Source organism: Limanda limanda, chromosome 2, assembly GCF_963576545.1.
Source record: "Limanda limanda chromosome 2, fLimLim1.1, whole genome shotgun sequence".
In the NCBI taxonomy this organism is placed as follows: Eukaryota; Metazoa; Chordata; class Actinopteri; order Pleuronectiformes; family Pleuronectidae; genus Limanda; species Limanda limanda.
Window position 1 is genome coordinate 6,439,684 of NC_083637.1, and position 23,842 is coordinate 6,463,525.

Here is a 23,842-nt window from a genome sequence, read left to right on the forward strand (position 1 = left end):
CCACAGACACAATCATGTACAGACACGAGCAGACAGGAGCAGCTACAGCTCAGATTGTTTATTTTCTTTGTTTGTTGTAAGCGTGTGACAGTAAATCAACATCGGGAGACGAGGTACATTGAATACAGTTTAAAAGAAAATCATTACATTATTACAGTCGGCTTTCTTATCTTATGTTCGTGCAGAATGCGTTTTTCTTTTAAACCACCACCAGCAATAATAACACAGTATCTACACTGACATTTGAATTGTTTTGGAAGCTGCTACGTGGACGTGTATGTGTATGAATGTTGTTTTTATTTAAGTTAGAAACATAAAGGACGTGTACAGTAGCAGATCTGAGCCGCAGCTGGTTTCTGATTCACTGGGAGAGGATCCACGGCGTTTCATTTCCCCGACAGAGTCTCTTTAGTGTGTCAGCCTCTTCCATTAGAGCAGCTTTTAACCTCCAGCGCTACAGCACAACATTTAAAGGAGACTCGACTAAAAGTGTCAGGCGAGAAGAAAATAAGGTCATTTATCCAGTTGGTCGTAACCAGTCACATCACATCTGCTTTCTCTCTCTTTCCTTTTTTCTTTTTATTTCTATAACCCTCCATTCACATTGCTCTATTTCTCATTCCCGGCTGGACCAAACATTTTTCCCATCCTGTTTGAATAGAGGCCGACTTAACGTCTCGGTAACGCCGTTAAATTTAAGAGTCGTGTGTACGTGGATTTGGTGAGAAAGCCACGGGCACCGGACTGTGGAGAAGGACTTAGAAAGTTTTTCTAATTCCCACAGCAGAGAGACTCACAAACTCCCACCACCACCATCCAACACACACAGACACACACAGACACACTGTCACTCAGACTAGAAAACATGTAGATCTCCAGCTGAAAGCTTTCCTCCTTTCCTTAATAACAGGGGACAGAGAAAGTGTGTCAAGCAGCGATCAGCCGGTGTCGTTGTGCAGTGTGCGCTTGATGTGTGAGTGTCGGTGTGAATGTCTGCGGCTGTTAAGAGGAGTGTGTTGGTGTGTTGGTGTTTTTATACATGTGTGTAATCTCCACTGTGCAGTCGATGTCCTCACACTGAACCGACTGAATGAAATATTCACTCGTAAATGGCGGCAGGGAATTAAGGCGATTCACGAGGAGTTTCTGCAAATCCAGCAGAAGTGTTTTAATGTGCGTTTGTGTGTGTGTGTGTTTCATCTGCAGTCACACAGTGAATGGCCGCATCTGCTCGGTACTGTATGGGGTTTGTAGGTGTTTGTGCGGCGTGAGTTTGTGTATGTGCATTAATGTGTGTCATCAGTCAGAAGCAGTGGCAGAGTTGAGGATTATATATATACCCCATTTCCAGACGGCTACACTAATGCCCATCTCATTCACACAAGGCCCATTAGCCCATGTGTGTGTGTGTGTGTGTGTGTGTGTGTGTGTAGATGTCTGCGCCTGCAGCACCTGGTGCTGTCTGACAGTGCCTAACCTAATGGAAGTAAAGCACAGCTGTAAAACCACTGGCCTGTGCCGTATATCCGCCTGCACAAGTCTCCAGCTAACAGCTTCCACACAAACACACACATAGAGATGTACACACACATTTACAGGCACGTACAGATTCAGACACACACACACACAAATACGGGGGGAGCCCAAACCACAGCTAATGGCTCAATAGCTTATAGAGAATCATTCTGGGAGAGATGGGGGGGGGTTGGCGAGAGAGGGTAATGTAAATCTGCAGGCGTAATCCATGGAAGGGAAAAGACCATCGGATGTAGTAGTGTGTCTTAAGCGGGAGAAATTTGTTTATATGTGTGTGTGTGTGTGTGTGTGTGTGTGTGTTAGCACATATGGCTCTGATTACATTAGCTGAGCTGCTTACAGTAAAGCCAGAAGCTGACCAAGTCGGCCCGTGTGCTTTATCAACCATGAGAGGGCTGGGAGCTTTAATCACGGGTGGGGGGGTGCAGGGGGTTATGGGTGTGTCGGGGGGGGTGTGGGGATGGGGGGGTAGTTATAGAGCAGAGCATGAGGGAGGGAGATGAGTAAAAGATAGAAGGATGAAATAATTGAGGCCAAAGGACATGATGGATGAAAGGTGAAAGTTTGCAGATGGGGGAGAATAAAACTTGAGAAGAAGTTCAAAGTGTCAAAAGAAAGATTGTGAAACTGATTCAGAGTGACAGAGGAGAGGAGGAGAGGGGTGGGGGGGTGCAAAGAGAGAGAGAGAGGTGGGGATAACACTGAAAAGACAAGCTCATGGCTAATAGTGATTTAACTTTCTGCTGCTGTCATGGTGTGTAGCTGCTCCACTGGGGCGGCTGTGGTCGGGTTGAGGCTGAAACTCACCAGACGAGGATCACTGGAGTAGAGATGAAACGTAATTAGGAAAAAAAAAAACTCAAGTCAAAACCAATCATCTGCAACACGCAGACAGTAAATGTGTTATTTGTTGTTCTCTGCCGATAGTGAATGAAACACAGCGAGTTCAGGGACGTGTTTCACATGTTGTTGTTTTAAACTCCCAGTGTCGGCTCCATCGTTCCCAGGAGAGATCCGCCAGCGCACTGGAAGTGATGCGTTCACCGGCTTCATCAGCGACGGCGGCTTGTTTGAAATAAATTAACAATAAAGCCAGAGATGAAAAACAAATGTTTTTAATGAAATTGCAAGATGCACCAGGAGGATGAGGACAGAATTCATCAGAGCTGCTTAGAGCCGGGAAGTGACGCTCGGTAATAAGCTGCAGCTCGGAACAGTGAATCTCTCCTGTGATAAACATGATCATGTGATCTTAGACCGGAGTTCTTCCAACAGGGTTCGTACGGTCATGGAAAACCTGGAAAAGTCATGGATTTTTAAAATGTGTGTTTTTCCAGGCCTGGAAAAGTCATGGAAAAAAATAATCTCCCAAAAGCTTTGGAAACGTCTTGGAAATTTGTTATGTTCATATTTTCATGTCGTTCATTTTAGGGATGGGCATAATTAATAGACGATGGATTAATTGATCATTAAGAATTTCGTAAATGACATTTTTTCATCGATGAAAACTATTGCATGTTCGCTATGTGGCAGGACGTCGGAATATCCGAGTTTCCCTGAACGCAGCACAGGGAGGATGTTAGCAGCTGGAGGAAGCAGCCCGGAGCTAAGCCTCCGCTGCTCGGCTTCATGTCCGCACACGGACCCTCAGTCCACGGGGAAGGGAACCCGGACAGACCCGGGTCTGGGTGAGGGGTTCCGGGAGTGATGGCGTGACAACCACTGGACTGAGAGGTCGAGAACCGTCAAATCGAGCTAGCTCTCAGCCCGAAGATCGATTAAGACAATTTAATCGAATGCCCATCCCTAGTTCATTTATGCTGAGTTTTAAATAATTCATATGCTTTTAAAGAAATAAGCTCAAAATATAGGCAGGCATACTTGGGTTTGTGTCATTTAAGGTATACTGTATGCCTTGGAATTCTCAAAAGCGTCTGGAGTGTTTCTCACCAACTCACAAAGTCTCTGCTCCAAAAGTTCAGTCAGGGATGAAATGTCTTCCTGGAGTTGTGTGGTCGTGTCTCCTGAACTATTGACAACACTGCCCCCTGGTGATTTCCAGTGCTACTGCTCAGTTTATGCATCGAACATTGAGCTTAAAAGAGTCTTTAGCCGACTCACTGTTACTGTGCAACCCGTCCAGAGAAGCGATACGTTGGACAAACTCTTACACTTCTTCAGCCTGACTGATCTCCTCATTACAAAACACAGAGGGCCTGATCACAATGTGTCTCTCTGGTACTTATTTACTCTCTCTCTCTCTGTGTGTGTCTGTGTGTGTGTGTGTGTGTTTCAGATTGATGCTCAGGGAGGAGGCACCCAGCGCTCCCCCGAAGAACATCGTGGCCAGTGGGCGCACCAACCAGTCCATCATGGTGCAGTGGCAGCCTCCACCCGAGCCCCAGCTCAACGGAGTCCTCCGGGGATACGTGCTCAGGTACACACACACTCACAGAAGTGCACACACATGCATATCTGGCTTTATAGCAATGCCAGTGGGTGGTAGGTGTCCATTAATTTTTAGTAGAAAGTGTCTCTGCAAAATATTTTATGGCGGCTTCGTGACCTCACCGGGCTAATTGGTAACTGCGAACCCATTAGCCAGCTGGGCGAGTGCGCTCCTGTCACAATAGGTTCTCCAGCTTTTTTGTTTTGTCTGCATTGTGCGGTTTGCTCCCTCCAGCGTTTCGTCCTCGGGACAGAACGTCATTTCATTTAGTAAAGAGTTATTGAAGACGGTAAATAAAGCCCTCTGAGCTAATGAGCCTGCTGATGGGCATTTAGCAGCTTGGTTATCACGCCTGTATTGTTGAGCAGACCAGACTCTCACAGAGAAAGTTATATGAAAGGAAATGGTGCCACACACCTAATAAGCTGAGACGGCTTTGTCCTTTTTCGGACACTCTGGCTCTTTGTTCCCTCAAAGGTCAGCGCTCTCTCCACACTCAACCAATTTAAACTTCTCAAATGAATCTTCTAATTGCTCTGGTTCAAAGGAGAATGTTTCATTTTCCACAGAATTTGGCTTTTCCAGGTACAAAGGTGGGTTTAGCTTGTTTGACTCCGATGACTCAGACGCTCAGAAGTCAGTGTTTTACTTTATTAACCTAACGACCGAGGCGTCAAACACAGAAGTTTCTGCTTTAGCTGCGTATGTTCCTGTGATGAGGACCTCAGCATCACACCAGCCTTCTTTGTGTGTCTGTCACTCAGGGAAGCACAGGAGAGCTGCTTGTGTATTTAACACAGTCATTGATCTTTAACTTCTTCCTCTACATGTGCAAGAAACACTGGAACTATTTAAATAATTCCAATATATCCATTTTAGTGACGATAACACAGTTTATTTGCAGTTCCAAAATTAAATGGTACCAAGAGTTAAAGAGCTGTGAATCATTGTTATTTGTGTCATATGCAGACAAGTTAAAAGAAAAAATTGTCAAAAATGATTTGTGTTTTCATCGTCAAAATGAAAAGAATCATTAGTTAGAGTTGTTGTTTTTGTAAAAATCACCACAGTTAAATCATAACATACAGAAATACCCCTTCTACATTGCCCCTCTCTGTCCGTTATCACACATTTCACCACACCCACACATTCACACACATTCACACAAGTGCACTTTACAGATGCTCTGGCTGCCCTTGGTCGCTGTCCTTCACTTTGATGTGTGCCTGCAGTGTCACACACACTGTGTGTAATCAAACTGTCATCAGCCCCATCGCAGCAATTTGCATATAATTGCAGGAGAAGTTATCAGGTCTTTATCCTCATTCACTGCGTTATCTGCCTCCTCTTCACAAATCAGTCGAAAATAGAAATTCACACTCTTGCCACTGGACCGTCTCATTTGGGCGTCAGAGCACGGAGCTCCGCCTCCTCCGGTGAAACGCTTCCAGTTCTCCTTTCTCCTCCTTGTATCAGTTCCTCACACCATGTCCTCCCTGGGAAAGGGGGAGTATCTTCTCCCACTCCCACTTCCCCAGGTGCAGAGAAGAGGAACTCCTCTACAGACATCTGCTGTCAGCCCGGCCCGCCCTCTCGCTTTGTGTGTTTGTGTGTGTGTGTGTGTGTGTGTGTGTGTGTGTGTGTGTGTGTCTGTATATAGTTTTCATTTGTGTTAAAGCGCTGACTCAGGCAGGGCAACATTGGAATACTCTGTTACAGTAGATGGGCTCCATATTTAAACGCTGACACCGTTCAGCTCCCTGGGATATGTACAGTAGCAAAGTGGTTTACACCTCCTCCGTCTGCTCGGGTCATATTTCCTTTTAAGTAGACGTTTATATCTCATGCACGGTAGCAAAGGCTTTGAAGTCGCACTAATCTGAGATGTCTACCTGGCACTGAAGGCTTTTATTCTCCCGTGACTGTGATGTGATTCAAGTGACTTCCCACCAACAGAGAAAATCTCTAGACATAAAAGAAATGAGCAAAAGTTAAGTTTTTGTTTATTCCAGAAAGTGTGTTTATACTTATATAATAGCAAAATAGTGTCAGGCAGGTTGTGTTTATGTGTGTGCATTTGGTTTTATCACATCCATGCGTTTGTCCACAGCGACTCCTGACAGATTTCTGGATTTATTATTCAGGATTTATTTAAATGTGGGTATAAAGTGTCGGGGATTGAACCAATAACCTTTACGGGTTGATTCACTGAGCAAACCTGAGCTACAGCCGCACTATATATCATGTGTAGTTATATATTCTGCTGTGGACTCTGACTTACAATTCACCTCCTATTTCTCCTGATCATCTTTGATATGTTCCTGCGCCTCGGTTGGAATCCACCTGCGATAGATTCAATCAGTTGCTCATGATTTGGGAAGACACGTCCATCAGTGTAAAGGGCTCACAGCTGACAGTGCGTATCGGAGCAGAAACAGTCAAAGCCCACGGAGCTCAGGGGTTGTGTTGAGGGTCGGATCTGGGCAAGCCGCCATTATCCTTAAATGGAAGAAGTCAGGAAGAACCAGGACTCTTTGCAGCTCGGTCAAGCATTCAGGGAGAAGAGCCTCGGGGACAGAGGGGACCAGGAACCCACCGGTCACTCCAGAGATCCTGTGTGGAGATGGAACCATTTATTTATGTCTTTTCCATAAAGCACACTTCTTACTCTTGTCACTTGCTCTCCTATAAACAACCTATTTTACAATCGTGCTTCTGTAACTGTGTTTGTTTGCAGGTACCGTCTGGCTGGGCTGCCCGGGGACTACCAGGAGAAGAACATCAGCAGCCCAGAGACCAACTACTGTCTGCTCAAAGATCTGATCATCTGGACTCAATACCAGATCCAGGTGGCCGCCTTCACCGGAGCCGGCCTGGGTGTCTACAGCAGCCCGGTGTCCGAGTACACTCTGCAGGGGGGTGAGACAACATGCACACACACACACACTCACACACACACACACACACACACACACACACATGTTGTTTTCATGTCTTTTCATGTGATTAAGGATTGAAAGATGCATTTTGAACGGTGGCATCTCTAATAACATGCCCAGTATTCAGAGACCTTCTCCATCAGGGTGCACTGATGACTTGGCAGATCACTCTCACCAGATTTTCTCTTTATTGGCTGGTGATGAAATGACGGAGGAGCCGCGATGAGGCGTCTCCACAAGCTGGCAGACTTCCTCTCAGTGATAGGATGAGGAACCCGGTAAACGCAGGTCAGACGAGCGTTAAAGTCAAAACTGAGCCGCCGCCCCTCGGAGGAGGAATACCAGCTTCATCCGGCTGGGACGAGAAGCTAAAGGCGTGACTTATAACATACTGGAGGGACATCTCAGGGGGAGAGAGGGTCTATGCTGCTCTATAGATATATTATATGATACATAATTGTGTAATAAACACTCGATGTTGGTAAATATGGCTACGCAGAGGATCACACTTTCAACCCTCCGCACGTAAATCAATGGAGTGGTGGTGAAAAGGGGAAGAAAGTACGTGAGAACTGTAAAGGAAGGCGAGAGGAAGTGGTCATGGGTTTAAATCACCTTTAAAACACAGGCTCTTTTCGACCAGACTTTTATTCCGACTGTAAATTATCATTATTACACATGGGCCGAGCCACACACACACACACACACACACACACACACACACACACACACACACACACGTGTCCACATGTGCACATAAAACTCACAGTCGTTATTACAAGAGGTCAGGACAGGTTTATAGACTCAGGAGAGGGAGTTAGGCTCATTAATTATTCTAATGTGGTTTAATGGGAGTGGCCTGAGATAGATTGGACCTTTTCTCTCACCGTCTCTCTGAGAGTCTGTGGTTGAACTCGGCATTAACATAACCTTTCTCTTCTTCTCACTCACTCTCTCACGAGAATCCCCCAGAGGACGGAGTTCAGTGTTTAATCTGCAGCTGGGAGCCGAGAGGGGTTAGAAGCCGGCCCCCAGGTGTACTGTCGGGGGGGGGGAGAGCATCTTTAATATCAATTAATCTCCCCATGCTCATCCTTGGGTTCACTTTCCCTCTTTGTATCCCTATCTCTCGCCCTCCATTTGTCACCAGTCCTTCTTCTGGTCTCCGCTCCTTCCTCCTCCTCCTCCTCCTCCTCCTCCTCCTCCTCCTCCTCCTCCTCCTCCTCCTCCTCCTCCTCCTCCTCCTCCTCCTCCTCCTCCTCCTCCTCCTCCTCCTCCTCCTCCTCCTCCTCCTCCTCTCCCAGTTGTCTGGCCTCTTCCTGGCTCACATATATAAAATGCAAAGGGCACTCCCATCATGCAACAGTGCATTATCACACTGTGGCTTTCCAGCATCAGCATAATCCCTTTACAGTGTGATCACCATAACACGCGCCCACAAACATACACACATGAACAAACACATTAACAAACACATGCACACACACACACACACACACACACACACACACATTTCCCAGTCACACCCCTCTCTCCTCCTTCTGGCTTTACTGCCATCCAGGATCCATTTTTCTTTCACCAAGCAGCTGGAAGATGAAGATGGATGTATAATGAAAATCAACATATGAGACCGAGGTTCTGTTTTTAGAAAGGATGAAGCAAGTGTCTCCAGTTTGTGAGAACCAGACACAACATGGTGGATTATATTTACCTCCAGACAAATAACCTACTTTTCATAGGAAAAACTGCTGCTATAGATAATATATACTACAGCTTGTTTCTGTTAGACGTGCACCATTAAATCTCTATATCGTTTTGTTGTTGAATCATTAAATTAAGATTCAAATGTCAACTCAAAAGCCCAGAATCCATGCATCCATCTATACTATAGCTATAGTGCTGATCCTTTTGATGGTTCACAAGGTCAATTTTAGAGTCTCCAAAACAAACCTGAATGTCTCTGACTGGATATCAGACACACACACACACATGAGGAGAACATATTTAACACAAAGTCACACAGACGGAAACTCGCTCTTCAAACTGGGATCCTTCATGCTGGGAGGTGACCCACTGCGCCACCATGCTGCCTCAGAGTGACCCAGTTTATTACATATGTTTTGCATGTTTATTTTCCGACCAACACAGTTGACCTGACACACATTCACACAGCTCCTCGATAGCATCTCATCATGCATCAACCACACACAGCCATCAGGAGCAATTTGATGTCCCAGTGTCTTGCCCAAGGACTCTCTGGCATGTGGGCCGAACCACTCTACCTCCTAAGCTGCTCTAGCCACCATGTAAAAGCGTAAACAATGAATTCTTGTCAGGATGGTAGATTGACATATATGTAAGACAAAGGGCTGCTCCACCTATTCAACACATATTAAGTTCAGTTTTTCCCAGACGCCCCAGACGGAGATTTCCCTTGTGCGTAGTAGTGATGTCCATCTAATGGCTTCATTGAAAAGCGGAGGCGTGTGTTTTTTTAAAGAAAGCAATTAAAAGACATTGAGTTCCTTATGAAAAACTACCTCAAGATCCAGCTCTTTTGGAGCATTTGGATCAGACAAACAAGTTGAAACCAGGATTTTCTGCTCTGCCGCCACTTTAGTTTTGTCTAATGATTTTTAAACACGTCTCTTGTGACCTCTCCAACTCAACGGGAGAGCAATACTAAATCCTTTAAAGTGCCCATTGTAAGTTAATTATTAATACAGATCGTTATGGTATTTTTCAATCAATAAATCATGATGTGCCGTGCAGAGCCATCAATTGGGTAATAAAGGTTGACAGGGCTCCTTACTTAGGAGAATAATACGTCTACAGAACCGAGCCAACAAATCATCTGCGTGGATCTCACTTCCTGTGGCCGCTGTCCTGAGGTCAGCGCCCGAGAGGCTCAATGGAATGAATGCGTTGTTCAGGATCTGTCACCGATGGGTCACTATGCTAATCTCACTTAGTCGCTCCCGAGGTAATAATATGCAAAATACATAAATGCAAAACAAAATGGATGGGATGAATTTTATTGAGAAATTAGGTCATTTAGCAGCAAGGAACAGAGGGGTGGGTTTGGCATTTAGCTTCTGCAAGCTTAGCAGAATGTTTCTAATTAAAAAAATGAACCCAGTCTCAACAGGAAATATTGAAATATGGTTCTGTATCACTAGTCAAGAAGCCGAACTCTGTTTAAAAAGCTGTTTATTTCTGCAGCTTCGGGCCTCAGGTTTGTTACCATTCATGTTTTCCTCGTGTGTCTGAGAACTCTTCCTCTAACTACAACGTGTGTGTTTATCTGTGTTTAGTTCCCACGGCACCCCCGCAGGAAGTGGAAGTTGTAGCTATCAACTCGACCACCATCCGCTTCACATGGAACCCTCCACCTCAGCAGTTTATTAATGGCATCAACCAGGGATACAAGGTGAGACTCACAAGACGAGTGACATTACAAAACATTTGTGTCGAGTCACAATGAAATAAAAGATGTGGATGTTTTGGTGGACTTTGTTTTGTCCGACTTTAGTCTGAAGACGTCAGACTAAAAAAGAGTTTAGTTTGAACTCTTTAGTCAACTCCCTCAATTGTTATGTGAAAACAAAACTTACCGGATTTAATGAAAACAGTTGATCAAAGACATGAATCTTGGTTTCTGGACTCTCATGTCTGAAAATATCCTTAATTGTTGATATATAGCAGGAAAAATACAAAGATGAAATACCTAAAATCAAATCAAATAATGAGAACAATCCGTATTTTATGTGTGTCGGTGTTTGGGAACATTTTGTGGGGAAAATGTCTCTTTTGGCTCAAAGGTCGTGCACTGCTCTGCTCCTGTTTACCCACACACTTAGCCAAGTCAAGTGTGGTGAGGTAAAGAAAAGAGAGGATTAAATATGGAGAAAAAAAAGACGGTGTTAAGAAAACAGGAGCTGCGAGCAGGATAATGGGGGGAGCAGGGAGAGAGTGAAGAGTGAGAGTGATCCATATGTACTAGTTCTGCTTTTTGATTTATTCTTCACTTCGATGTGCCAACCAAACCCAGAGGAACTGATTAACATGACAAAGAAAACACACCATATTCTGCCTCTGTGTGTGTGTGTCTGTGCATGTGTGTGTGTGTGTCTGTGCATGTGTGTGTGTGTGTGTGTGAGTCTGAATGTTGGTGTCTTTGTTAGTTGATAAATACTATATGGTCTTTTCTCCATCTGTTTGATGTGGCTGTGTGATGTTGTCTGTGTTTGCCGGCTCTTCCACTTCACATCACTGGAGCCGTTCACATGTGGCTGTGCGTCGGGTTGGGTGTGTTGTGCTGGTTAGAGGACAGAAGATAATGATTAATGATTAATTAATGATTAATTAAAAGAGGGACATGAAGCAAAGCCTCATTTCATTTCCACCCCCCCACCACCACCACAGATCAGTGAATATATACAATACCCTTAATAACATGGCTGAAAACTGATTACCAGACTGAGAGCCAGTTCTGGTGAGTCTTCCACTTAAATGTCCTCGACACCTACGGCTTAACATTTGAGTTTTTAGAGACAAGCACTTGATGGTTATCATCTGTATCACTTAGTTAGAGTCAATAATATACACTGACAAAGAAGAGCAATCGTTTCGAGCTAAACAGATTCCATTTTGCTCAGATTCCATTTTGCTCAGATTCTCAAGGTTGAGCTTATATATATATAAGAGGTTGTGTGTACAGTAAAGATTCTCAGGCATCCAGGTTATGATATGTGCTTTATGAGGACAACTGGACATCCTTGAGGGTCTTGGAGATGTTTCATCTGTCTCTGAACAGAGGAAGCCTCTCGGATGAAAGATGAAACCTCGTTAACTTCTGTACCTTCACTTAGAAATGTGTTTAGAGTAAAATTATGAAGCATGAACTTATACAGAAAACGTTAAAACACATGTCTCAGCAGAAGTGTATTGTCCCTTCTCTGGACCCAGTAACATGTCTCTTCTCCATCACCATTTTGGGAATCCATCTCGATCAGAAGTTTCTATAGCAACAGCAGAGCCAGTCTTCCCAGCTCCCTTTAAACAGTGGACCAGCACCAGAAGCTTGAGGGTGCCACATCAGCACATTTTTACTGCACCCAAAATACACTGTGTGCCGATAATAAATTACAATAGAGAACCTTATTTTACAGCGACTAACTGGGTGCAGTGCAGCAGCCTCTAGGCAGAAAAACAGCCAATCAACTGTCTCTGGGTATCAACGGCCTTTTTCCTAATAACAGCACCTGAGTGTTTGGGTTGTTTGATTGGTTCCTACTGCAGGATGTAGAGGTGATATGAAGCCAGGGACGTTTTTTAGATTCTGTTAATAGTAGAAAGTAACTCAATGGTCTGCAAAAGCAAGTACATACTTTACTAGAAATACTTGGAGATATATCACAAATGCAGTAAACTTTTTGCTTTCAAAGTTTTGGCTTGTGAAATGCTAAAAAAGTCACAGCACTCATAACGTTTCCATCTTGCTGCTCGCTGGTTGTTATTCACACTTTTCTGTTGTGTGTGAAAATCTCAGGAAATCATCAGTTTTAGAAAAAGCTTGTCTGGCACCGACATTAACGCCAGAGTCTACGTCACCTGATGATTGATGTGAACATTAAGTGAAGCTGCTGACATGTCTCTGTCACATGGTCGGCTGATCGGATACTTTCACATAACAAGGCTGGTCTTAATAAATTATAATGTTGTAATCTAAAAACAAGCAGGTGCAGTGGAAGATGCTCTTTTAAAACACAATCTAGACAGAACTCATCAGTATTTATGTTTTGGCACAAACTAAATCTACCCGTCTCACTAGTTTCAAATGCTGAGCTCCTTCTCCTCGTTCCCCTGGTAACATTTAGCTCAGTCCTTCCTGTGTCTGGACTTTGCTTCTCTAACCGATGTGCAGGTAGACTGTGTGTCTGTGAGAGTTCTGTCTCGGCCCATCAGCCGTCGTCTTGCTCCTCACTTGTCTCAGGTGTCTCTCGCCACTTGTGCCGAACCCACTAGATATGGAGTTAACCCCGAGTCCTGCAGGGTCGTGACAATTTCGCAATGTTCACTAAGTTGGAGGCAGCTGATGTATTGTAATGATATGGACAGTCCCTGTAGTGTGTAGAGGACGATGTGGAGAAAATCACTTGATGTGAGTCCCATAATGTCTGACTACAGTGGTGCTGCTGGTAGAAACGAGCCGAATAGCTTATCAACCCGGTAGAAACTGAAAATGAGAGGACGTCTCTGAGAACGTTAGCTTGTGAGACGTGAGACATACGGGTCAGTTTTAGAATTTTAAACGAATTCTGATGTAAATAGGAGCTTTTCTCTTTTCACACCTACAGGCAAATGCAGCAATAACAAATATATGTTAATGCACGCCCACCAACAATATGCTATTAAAGAGACATTTTGAATTCAATTATCATATAAAGCTGGTCTGTAAACAGCCTGAATTTACACACCACCAACCCATCGCTCTGCTTAATTCAGATGAAAACTTGGCGGAAAGTTACTTAGCCAGTAATTTCTTCATGCTCTAAATATGTGCACTGTATTTAGAGTGGCCCCTGGCTCATATCTCTCATTATGAATATGAAAGTGTACGCTCTTCACTGTTTGTTTCTGTGGCCGAAGCAACAACGCAAATAAAAACCACTGTGGCTCGGAATACAAATCAAGTCCCACAGTGGAGACGGGCTCACTTCTCATGAAGCTTTTAGTCGGACGGAGATCCTCAGGTAGTTAGGACTGATAATGGCCTGCTGGTAGAAATGTATGTTAATGAAACATCTATATGTAAATAAATCCTTAAATTTGAATATATTGGGGATGCAGATGTTTTAGTTTTTGTTATTTTTCCGGGGAATGAAACACGAATATTGTTTTTTACAACTGTGTGAAAACCATTTGGTTCTAAACTTAAATGACAAGAACACCCTTGTGTATCAGCCTAATTTAGAAAAGCTTCACTTTGTTTCAAACTCTTGCAGAAATAAGTTTTGTCTCATAAATGCAGCCGGAATAACAAGATTTGAATTCAGTAGCCTGGAGCTAATGCCGTTGAGTCAGATTCATGACTAAACTAATACCGGGAAACACACAACAAACAGATTAACTGGCATGAATATTTATTTGTAACCGGAGATGTCAACAACGATAAATCCTTTTTTCTGGTGGATCTCAGCTGCTGGTTTGGCCCGAGTCGTCCCCGGAGGACGTCCTGGTGGTGACCATCACGCCGGACTACCCGGGCGCACGCCACACGGGACTCGTCAGCGGCCTGAAGAAGTTCACCTGGTACTTCGGCGCCACCCTCTGCTTCACTACACCTGGAGACGGCCCACGCAGCTCGCCCACCATGCTGCAGACACACGAGGACAGTGAGTACACACACACACACACACACACACACACACACACACGCACACACACACACACACACACACACACACACACTTCAATTTGAATAATGCCTGAACATATCACTCTATCAGCCTTTCCTGTGAATACTAATGGAGATGTATTGACCTGCTCTGTTTGGTTCTGTGTGATTCAAAGCTGCTCACGCAACATCGACTCTCCGACCCCCCCACCCCCCACCCCCCACCCGCCTTCTCTTAGGCTCTTACTTTAGTTTCTCTCCCATTTAATCTCTTTCTTCTTAGTTTCCCCTCCTCTGTGTCTTTTTTAAAAGGGAATTGATTCGCATGTTGGCGTTTATAGCCCACTGTTCCATGGATAAACATAATAGCGGCCGCTCCCAGTCGCAGAGTACACATGCACACACAGCGGCATCGTCAAATCAACACAATAGCCTGTAGGCAGACAGACAAGCAATTATTACCAGCCAGCAATTATCGAGTGGGGAAGAGATATTAGAAGCCAAGTGCTCACACACGCATTAACACACGTCACATGCACACACACACACATTCACACACACACACACACACGTCACATGCACACACACTCGCACATGCACACACACACTCGCACATGTACACACAGCTGAGACCAGGTATTGATTGGGTGCTGGGCGTGTTGGAGGGTTAACGGCGGGTGTAATTCTTGCTTGATGATAGGTGTGTGTGTGTGTGTGTGTGTGTGTGTGTGTGTGTGTGTGTGTGTGTGTGTGTGTGTGTGTGTGTGTGTGTGTGTGTGTGTGTGTGTGTGTGTGTGTGTGTGTGTGTGTGTGTGTGTGTGTGTGTGTGTGTGTGTGTGTGTGTGACTCAGTCATTACACACTGTGGACCAGTGAGCTAGCAGGACACATTTCTTAGCTCCACTCTCACTCATTCTTTAAATCAGGCTGTAATTATGTCTCAAACTCTATAACTCTGTAATGTATTTTACTCTGATCCACATTGGGGCTCGGCACACATCACATTTCATACTGCAGGTTGGAGTCTCATTCACAAACATTGTTTCTGCACAGTGTGAATCATGTGCAGCCTGAGGCAGGTTTTCAGGCCACAGCCACACTTAACCTATTTGGTTTTTAAATGCTTTTAAAACACTATGTTTATGCCTCCTGTCCAATATACTTTTCAAGCCCCTAAAGCTGAGGACAAAACCTTGGAAACTGTGTTTGACAAATCCAGGGCCGGGTTCTAATCTGGACTGACAGAGGCTGAGACTGATTTGGAAATGATGATGCAGCCTAGGGATGTCACGAGAACCGATACCTACGATACCTTTCGATACTAACATAACAAAACGATGCCGATGCCCAAGTTTTTGAAGTACCGTAGGCACCGTCAGCTTCGATGCCAGCAGCTGTTAGCAACTTAGCATTAGCATCGGTGCTGCGCCTGTCGACGTTTACATTCAGAAAACCAAGACGGCAACTGCGGCTGCAGCGTTCGCCCCACCTCGACTTGTTTATTAAAAAGGCACAAAGAGTCGTGTATGGAAGTACTTTGCGTTTGACGCCGGGTTTACACCGGACACGGAAGCAACGCCGCCGCGCCGCGCTAATCCCTAGCGCTGCGGCGCTTGGTTGTTTACACCGGAAGCTGAAGCGGCGCATGGGAGTGGATGGGAGCCAGCTGTTATTTAAGGCTTCGTGCTGCGCTTACGCGTCGCTTTGGCGTCGCTTCAGCGTCGCTTCAGCGTCCGGTGTAAACCCGGCGTGAGGCAGATGTATCATTTAATGCATAACGTGTCTCACAACAAAGCATCACTCACATGCGTCCGCAACTACCGTATAACCCTCAGTATATGCGCAGCACAAGCACATTGAATTACCGTATATGACATTAACAACATCCAAATAATGCACTTTTTTTTTACCGTGGTATCGAAATTGGCATCGAGAATCGTGTTATTTTACTGGTATTGGCACCGACTACTGAATTTTTGGTATCGTGACACCCCTAATGCAGCCGCCTGCATCCTGATGATGATGTCGGACCCGGGGCCTGATTGGGTCTCATCACCCTCTACTCCACCACCAGCGTTGATTAGGAAACACTTACACGTACATTCAGTAAGAATTCCACCTCCTCATCGGTCCAAGAAAAGCAATCCCTGCTCCGTCTTCTGGATCTAAACAACCCACAGCTTCCTGTTTATACCTGCACATACATGATCAGTGAAAGCACATGTGTGTGGTTGTAGCCTCAAACTACACTGAAGGAACCACTCTACCCAAATACAAAGGAAATGGTGTTTTAAGGACAAGCAGCAGGAGGGTACTGCATCACTGGAGGCTCACAGTCAGGAATAAACACGAGATGTGAGCAAGTCCCTTTCACAGAGGGAGCTTTCCTCCAACAGTCTTCTGGGTATAAAATCCACTGAGGCTCATGAGGATCAGACTCACAACTTCTTTTCTAAAGGAAGTTGTCTAGAAACCAGAGTTGTCCTCCTATTTCCTGAAGAGAGACACTTGGACGATCTGTGGATATTGGACTTCAACCCCTAACGCCAAAGCTACCAAACAGTCCTCTTGGCCTCTGAGCGTTTCCTCCGGGTGCAGGACTTCAAAGTTTAATGAGTTGCCGCAGGATTAAACCTACAACAGTAAAACTTGTGAATTGTCCAGTCACTCCAGTGCCTTTCCACTTGGCCACTAGGATCTGCCAAAGGTGGTGCCAGGGTTTTTCCTCTGGTCAGCACCCAAAGGAAAGAAGTCAAACACATAGGGTGGAACAGTTGTTAACTAAATAGCTCAGCTTGTTAGACGACTGCTTGGAAGTTCTAGGCTTCAATTTATGAGGCTCAGTGAGTTTTGAAGCTCAACTCCATAAGTGAAGACTCGAGAGCTCCAACAAATGCAGCTCATAAATTTCCAGATGTGTCTGAATATCAGAGGACAGTTAAATCTTTCAGGTGGTGGGATTCCCTGTGCTTCACCTGGATAAGGATGTACCACCATCAAGGCTGAATCCGTCCAGCAGCCGCCCCGGCCCTTTGCTGCATGTCATCCCTCTACATGTCTTTCTCCACTGTCTCTGTCTGATAACACAAAGAATTCTCCCCCAAAAAACAGAAATAAAATGAAATATGGAGGTTTCGGGTTCAGCCCTCGAGTAACTGATTGAATTTTGATGTCCGACTTCCAAGGAAAGACACAAAAGGTCTAAGAAATACAGCTCAAAGCAAAAAGCAAAGGAGAGTCTGACCAAATGGCTCCGGGTGTTTGAACATCGCTCTGAAGTTTGGAGCTTGTGGGTTCAGTCCTCGGTTAATTCCAACATCGAGATGAAAAGAGTGAAGAACTCGAAAGATTCTGAACATCACTGTCTCTGACCAAATAACTCTGTGTGCTGGAGGAAAGCTCGGACGAAGGATCAAGTGCAATTCTCTTTTTATCTGAAAAAGAAAAGGATTGAAAAAGCAGTTCTACAATTATATTATGAAAGAGAAGGTTTAATAACTTTTCTTCTTTCATCAAAACGACTTCTCTTGGTTGGCATTAGTCCACTGTTGGTAAGGAAGGAGTTTGTGTGTGTGAGTCTGTGTGTGTGTGTTTGTGTGCAAGTGTTATTGAATGTCTCAGATGAATAGCTTAATCGCTCTGCAGGGAGAGGGGTTAGAGAGCCATGGATGAAATGAGAAACGACAGGGTGGTCAATGCAGATGTGATTACGAGCTGGTGGGAGGTTGAGGAGCAGAAGGTGATGGGATGTGTGAGCTTTTAAATCGGAAATAAAATTAAATATGACCTAAATAATATCACTAATATCTGATGTGTTCTTTCAGCTCCTGGACCTGTTCGTCAGCTGAGCTTCACGGAAATCCTAGACACGTCCCTCAGAGTCAGCTGGGCGGAGCCTGAAGACAGGAACGGCATCGTTACTGGTAAGAGCCAAGTGGGAATCCACCGTGACATCACCCACCGGTTTGTGAGCTGTGGTTTGAAGTCTGGAGTTTGATATATCGTCTGTTTTGACCATAAACTCTTGAGGAAACCATTTACTGGTGTTTTAAATCCAGTGAGAAGAAGAGTCATTTTCTTACAGATGAAAAGAAACATGACCCTGCTGGTCATTTGAGAGAATACAGGTTTCGGGCACGTCCTCATTAGCTTCACTTTTCCGGACCTGACGTCTGCATCCATTTTTATACACAGTCTATGGAACGTGTCCCGAAACTATAACTCTCACTCTGGGTGCAGGCAACATGGTGTGAAGGTAAAGATTTTTAAATCATATAAACAACAAAATCTGGCTATAAAATCCTAAATGGCCAACCTTTAAGCGATTACCCCACATTGTGTTCACGTGTATGTGTGAATGAGTGTGTGTCTGTGTGTGTTGACATGTCTGGATTATGTCCAAACATTCATCAGGCACCTGCACAACAAGAGCCCAGTGGAACAGCACCGGGCAGCTGCACCTTTACAGTCACACTCCGGAGTGGGGAAATTGTTATTAAATCAAGGTCACCTTCCACATTTACTCCTTTCTCCTCAACCTGCTTTTCATCCAGCACCTGGTGAGCAAGGAGACAGATGTGGGACCATTCACTCTCTCCAGGGCGTTACACACAAGTGGCCCAGCACACACACACACAGACACACACACACACACACACACACACACACACACACACACACACACACACACACACACACACACACACACACACACACACACACACCTAAGGAGGTGGTGGAGTGTGATGCATGACTGTGAAGATGCGAAGGGACAGACAGGGATTCGACTGTAGTTACCCCCCCCACCCACACACTCTCCCTCCTTCTTGGCTCTGTACATCTCATTACGTGTGTGTGTGTGTGTGTGTGTGTGTGTGTGTGTGTGTCTGCTCGTGCATACATGCTGCTTTATTACCCTTATTACCTTTATTATGAACAGCTTTATTAACCCAGCATGTGCTCTGCCCCCCCCCTGCAGGCTACGTGTTGTGGTGGGACGTGTCCGACAGAGAGTCGAGTCGTGAGGAACGCTCTCTCTCCAACTCCACGCTGCGCTACCAGCTGACCGGCCTCACCTCCACCACCGCCTACTCCCTCCAGGTGGCGGCGCTCACTGCAGCAGGAAGGGGCGTGGTCACGTCCTCCACCATCTCCACCGGCGTCCCACCAGGTACGATACACACGCACGAGTGGAGCCGACAGCGACATTAGAGGAAGGTTTCTTCTCGTGTGCCCGGCTGTGTACAGAGTAAATATGACTGATGAGCTCTTAGGATGCCATCGTCTTTCCTCAGGCTGATAAGTGGCTGTAACTGTGCGTCCATGAATCATCACCCTCTACACACACACACACACACACACACACACACACACACACACACACACACACACACACACACACACACACACACACAAAGTCATTTACAGCATCTTAGACAGCGCTTTAGTGTGCAGTTTATTTGTGTGTGTGTGTTTTCTATGTGCACACTGGATGCATGATGAGTTTGTTTGACTGGACTAACGCCAAGTTGCAATCATTTATTAGTGATGATTAACTGCAAATAGCTAAAAGTGTAGGGAGGGGGGGTGGTGCAGGAATGATGAGAGAGAGAGAGGGCAAGAGAGACAATCAAAGAACAGAACTGAGGACGAAAGAACAGATAGAGAAATATAATGAGGGAAGAACAGGGAACACAGAAAATAAATGGAATCTTTGAAGACAGAGAAGAGCAAAGCCTGGACTGAGAGGAAGTGGAGGAGAATGAAAGGAGGGAAAGAAAGAAAGAAAGAAAGAAAGGCGGCTGCAGGATTTTTTTGTCCTAACATTTTCTGATTATTAATTTATAGATAAAAGCGCAAGAAAAGTGAGAGAAAGATGGAAACAGACACTTTTTAGATTCAGAGGTTATTCATTAATTCATGAAAGCAAAAGACTGAAGGAAAGACAGAGGGCTGAAGATTAGAGAAAAGGAGTAAAGAACGAGAGAGAAGGGAGAGAGAGAGAGAGAGAGAGAGAGAGAGATCCACTGAGCATTAGATTCTTGTCTTGTTTATTTATTCATGTATTCATGGAGTTGAGAGAATTTTGTCATTCATCTGAGCAAGGCAGCTGATATCAACATTTCCACATTACAACCCTCACAAGTTTGCTGAATGCACTTACAGAGAGATGGAGGCTGATGGCTGTAATTTGTCTTTTGTCGCACACATGTACTCGACTGGATCCAGAGAGGTAGAGTTCTCTTGTTTCCTTACTAACTGGACCCGGTCGAGTTATACAGTCGCAATGAAAAACATCCCCTCCCCTGAGATCTTCTATAAAACCCCCCCGACGTCCCCCCGGTGGTCCGATGTGTTTGATTCTCCATCTTTACAGATACATGTGTTCTGCCATGTTACGCAAATGTGAGGGTTTGTGTTGCTGCAGCAGAATTCGATGGATTACAGCGGATCACACCCGAGCACGGGGATATCAAACCCAACACCCTGAGGAGACGTGGTGGGAAAGTGGCTCTGAAGAGACCGTTTAGATCTTTTGATTATGTAAATTTCATTTAACAGAAACAAGCCGTTGTTCATTTGTTTTTTGGACTTGACGGTTAAAAGAAACTTCAGAGTTTCTCGTCTCCCGAGCCGTCGTCACACGTGGCCTCCGTCTGCTCTGATGGAAGAGTTCAAACTAAAACATATTGACGTCCTCAGAGGAGGTTTATGTGATGTTGGTTTGTTTGGTTTTTTAAGATTATGCAAAAAAACTACTGGAGGGATTTCCACAAAACGTGGTGGAAGGATGAGGGAGGAATTTAGTGTGGATCTGGATTAAGGAGCAGATCCAGGAACCTGTTCTCGTTTTCCTTAACATTGTGTGATTCACTACATTTTCTATCGATTTCCCAGAGACTCATTCATGGATGTCGATGAAAAATGAAGGTATATGCTCCACTGAGTGTTATATATATGAGATTGTTCACATGATTCAGTGCAGCTTTCAGCTTGAGTGTGACATCGACTCAAACAGGAAACAAGTGCTCAGTAAGAAACGTGGTCATCGTCACTGATTCTATGATTCTGCAGTTTTCTCTGCATTCAAGCTGAATGAATGGAAACTCGATTGTTGTGCTTTGGAGTGTGCAGTACTTTCCCAGCTGTGGAAGACACTTACTGTCTAATTATGTTTAATTAATCCTCACAAAGAGTCTAAATTTTACTCGTAGATTCTTGGTTGGGGATTCAGCGAATTACAAATAGTCATTAGGGTTCTGGACTGTAGTGATCAGGTGAACATATTGATGGATCAGACTAGAACAGCTCATACACCTCCACCAAGGCCCAACAGAATCCAATCTGCACCAAATTACACACACTCATAAATATCAGTCCTCCAAATAAGCCTGATTTTTTCTTTCATTTAGATCCATGAATTATTCCCGAGGGGAAACAAACACAATGTTCCAGCAGGTTTTCGTGGAAATCCAGTCAGTTATTGTTACGTAATCCTGCACACAACAAAGAAGAGTAACATTCCCTCCTTGTCTGTGCACATCTTCCCCCCCGCTCCTCTTCCTCTCCGACCAGCCGAGCTGCTCAGGCGTCCACGGCTGTTCAGCAACATTACCCGGGTTCCCGTCACTCATTATCCCCTCGGAGATAGAACAATGCTGGAATAATAATGGGTCAAATATAATTTATGAGCCCTGCTGCCCACTCAGACATTTATTGGCCTTAAATGGACTTTAGTGAACTGTGCATTTAATTCACCTCTCGCCTCCACTGGTGTGCAGATTTATCTCAGTGTATTGTAATGCCAAGCTCAGAAATATGAAATAAATTGCTCTGACAGAGAGAGAGAGAGAGAGAGAGAGAGAGGGAGAGAGAGAGAGAGAGAAAGAGAGAGAGAGAGAGAGAGAGCTGTAGCATAGGAGCCAGAGCTTTACTGAAATTAACATCTTTTTTTTCTGTGACCAATCTTTTATTTCTCCTTTATAATAACCAAGCATGGACAAAAGGAAAAGGATTGGATTAGCTCACCCCGACTTAAATCTGTTTTGTTCTGAATTCATTATTGGTGACCTGCATTTCCTCCTTTTCTCTTCTCTGTTATTATTGTTATTGTAAGTCAAGTATAAACCGTGTACCAGTTGTGACCTTGTTAGTCAGATTCGGGCAATTTAATCATATTTATCCATTCATGGGAAAATCTCCACAGTAAAAGTAAAGTTTTTTGATCCATTTATTCAAAATAATTCACAGATGTGTATAAAAAAACCATTTGTCTTTATATAAATTCATATTTCACCTGGTTCAGCTCAAGCAACCAGAGGTGGTTCTTATTTCAAAGAAAGTGTAACCTACTATTGAAACATCAATAATGCAGTGCAGACTATTTTTCTTTTCATAAATAACATTATTGTGGGAGCAACAATCCCACAGATTTAGGACTGTAAATATTTTATACACCCGTAGAAAGGTATGATGGTGACCTGCCGCTGTATCGGCTGCACTGGCAAAACTCTCAAGGGATTTTCTTTCTTTTTGTTCCTGTTGTGGCTTTGAGTGAGGAAGTATTCTCTCTGTTTTCTATCTGCAGAACTTCCTGGAGCTCCGTCCAACTTAGTGATCTCCAACATCAGCCCTCGCACGGCGACTCTGAGGTTCCGCCCGGGTTCCGACGGGAAGACGGCGATATCCCGATGGATCGTAGAAGGACAGGTGCGTGTGTAGGAGCCCGATTAACATCCGGCTCCGGAGAGATCTGATCGCAAGTGGTCAGAGCTAAGATCAGATCTTAGCAGAGCCGAATGAGACCTGAGACCCGATCACTCAGAACCGGACTCATGGGCTATATTGTTTTTCTACTACTTCTCATATTGTTTTATGAGTAAAATCTTTAATAACAAAATACAAACACACTGCAGTGATACATTCAGTACTTCCTTACACTGCTCACTCTCTTTCTGTCTATCTCTCTCATGCCAACACACAAAGAGACACACACAATAACACACAAACAGGGAAATCGGTCTAACAACATATTTTAATCTTCACAAACAAACAAAACAAACAAATGATGTACGTGACTATTTGCATATAGAGGTTAGGAAGTAGGATCCAATCACAAGTGATCTTGGGCAACACATTCACGAAGCAGATAAACTTTCCACCTTTTTGATCAGAACCAGACGCATGTGCTATATTGTTTTTCTGATGAGTAAAATCTTTAATAACAAAATTCAAACACACAGCATTGATTCATTCAGTCCCTCTTTACTCCGTTCACTCTCTTTCTCTCTATCTCTCTTCCATGCCAACACACAGGGACACACACACCGATACACACAAACAGTGAAATCTGACACATCTGTAAACTGTGTAACAACATATTTTAAACTTCACAAACAAACAAAACAAACAAATGATGTATGTCATAATTTGCCTATAGAGGTTGGGAAGTAGGATCCAATCACAAGTTATCACAGGAGACACATTCAGGAAGCAGACGAACTTTCCACCTTTTTGATTG

The 23,842-nt window shown here is 44.4% G+C and overlaps 1 protein-coding gene across 1 annotated transcript in view; it reads left to right on the forward strand.

The window, feature by feature from the left end:
• The window catches only part of LOC133015790 (protein sidekick-1-like), a 159,287-nt gene that overhangs the window by 86,536 nt on the left and 48,909 nt on the right, over window positions 1–23,842 (forward strand). The window contains exons 17-23 of the mRNA XM_061083067.1: window positions 3,833–3,973; window positions 6,723–6,904; window positions 10,239–10,354; window positions 14,126–14,321; window positions 18,147–18,245; window positions 19,301–19,492; window positions 22,910–23,031. Coding sequence (XP_060939050.1) covers window positions 3,833–3,973; window positions 6,723–6,904; window positions 10,239–10,354; window positions 14,126–14,321; window positions 18,147–18,245; window positions 19,301–19,492; window positions 22,910–23,031 — 1,048 coding nt within the window. The remainder of the gene's footprint in view (window positions 1–3,832; window positions 3,974–6,722; window positions 6,905–10,238; window positions 10,355–14,125; window positions 14,322–18,146; window positions 18,246–19,300; window positions 19,493–22,909; window positions 23,032–23,842) is intronic.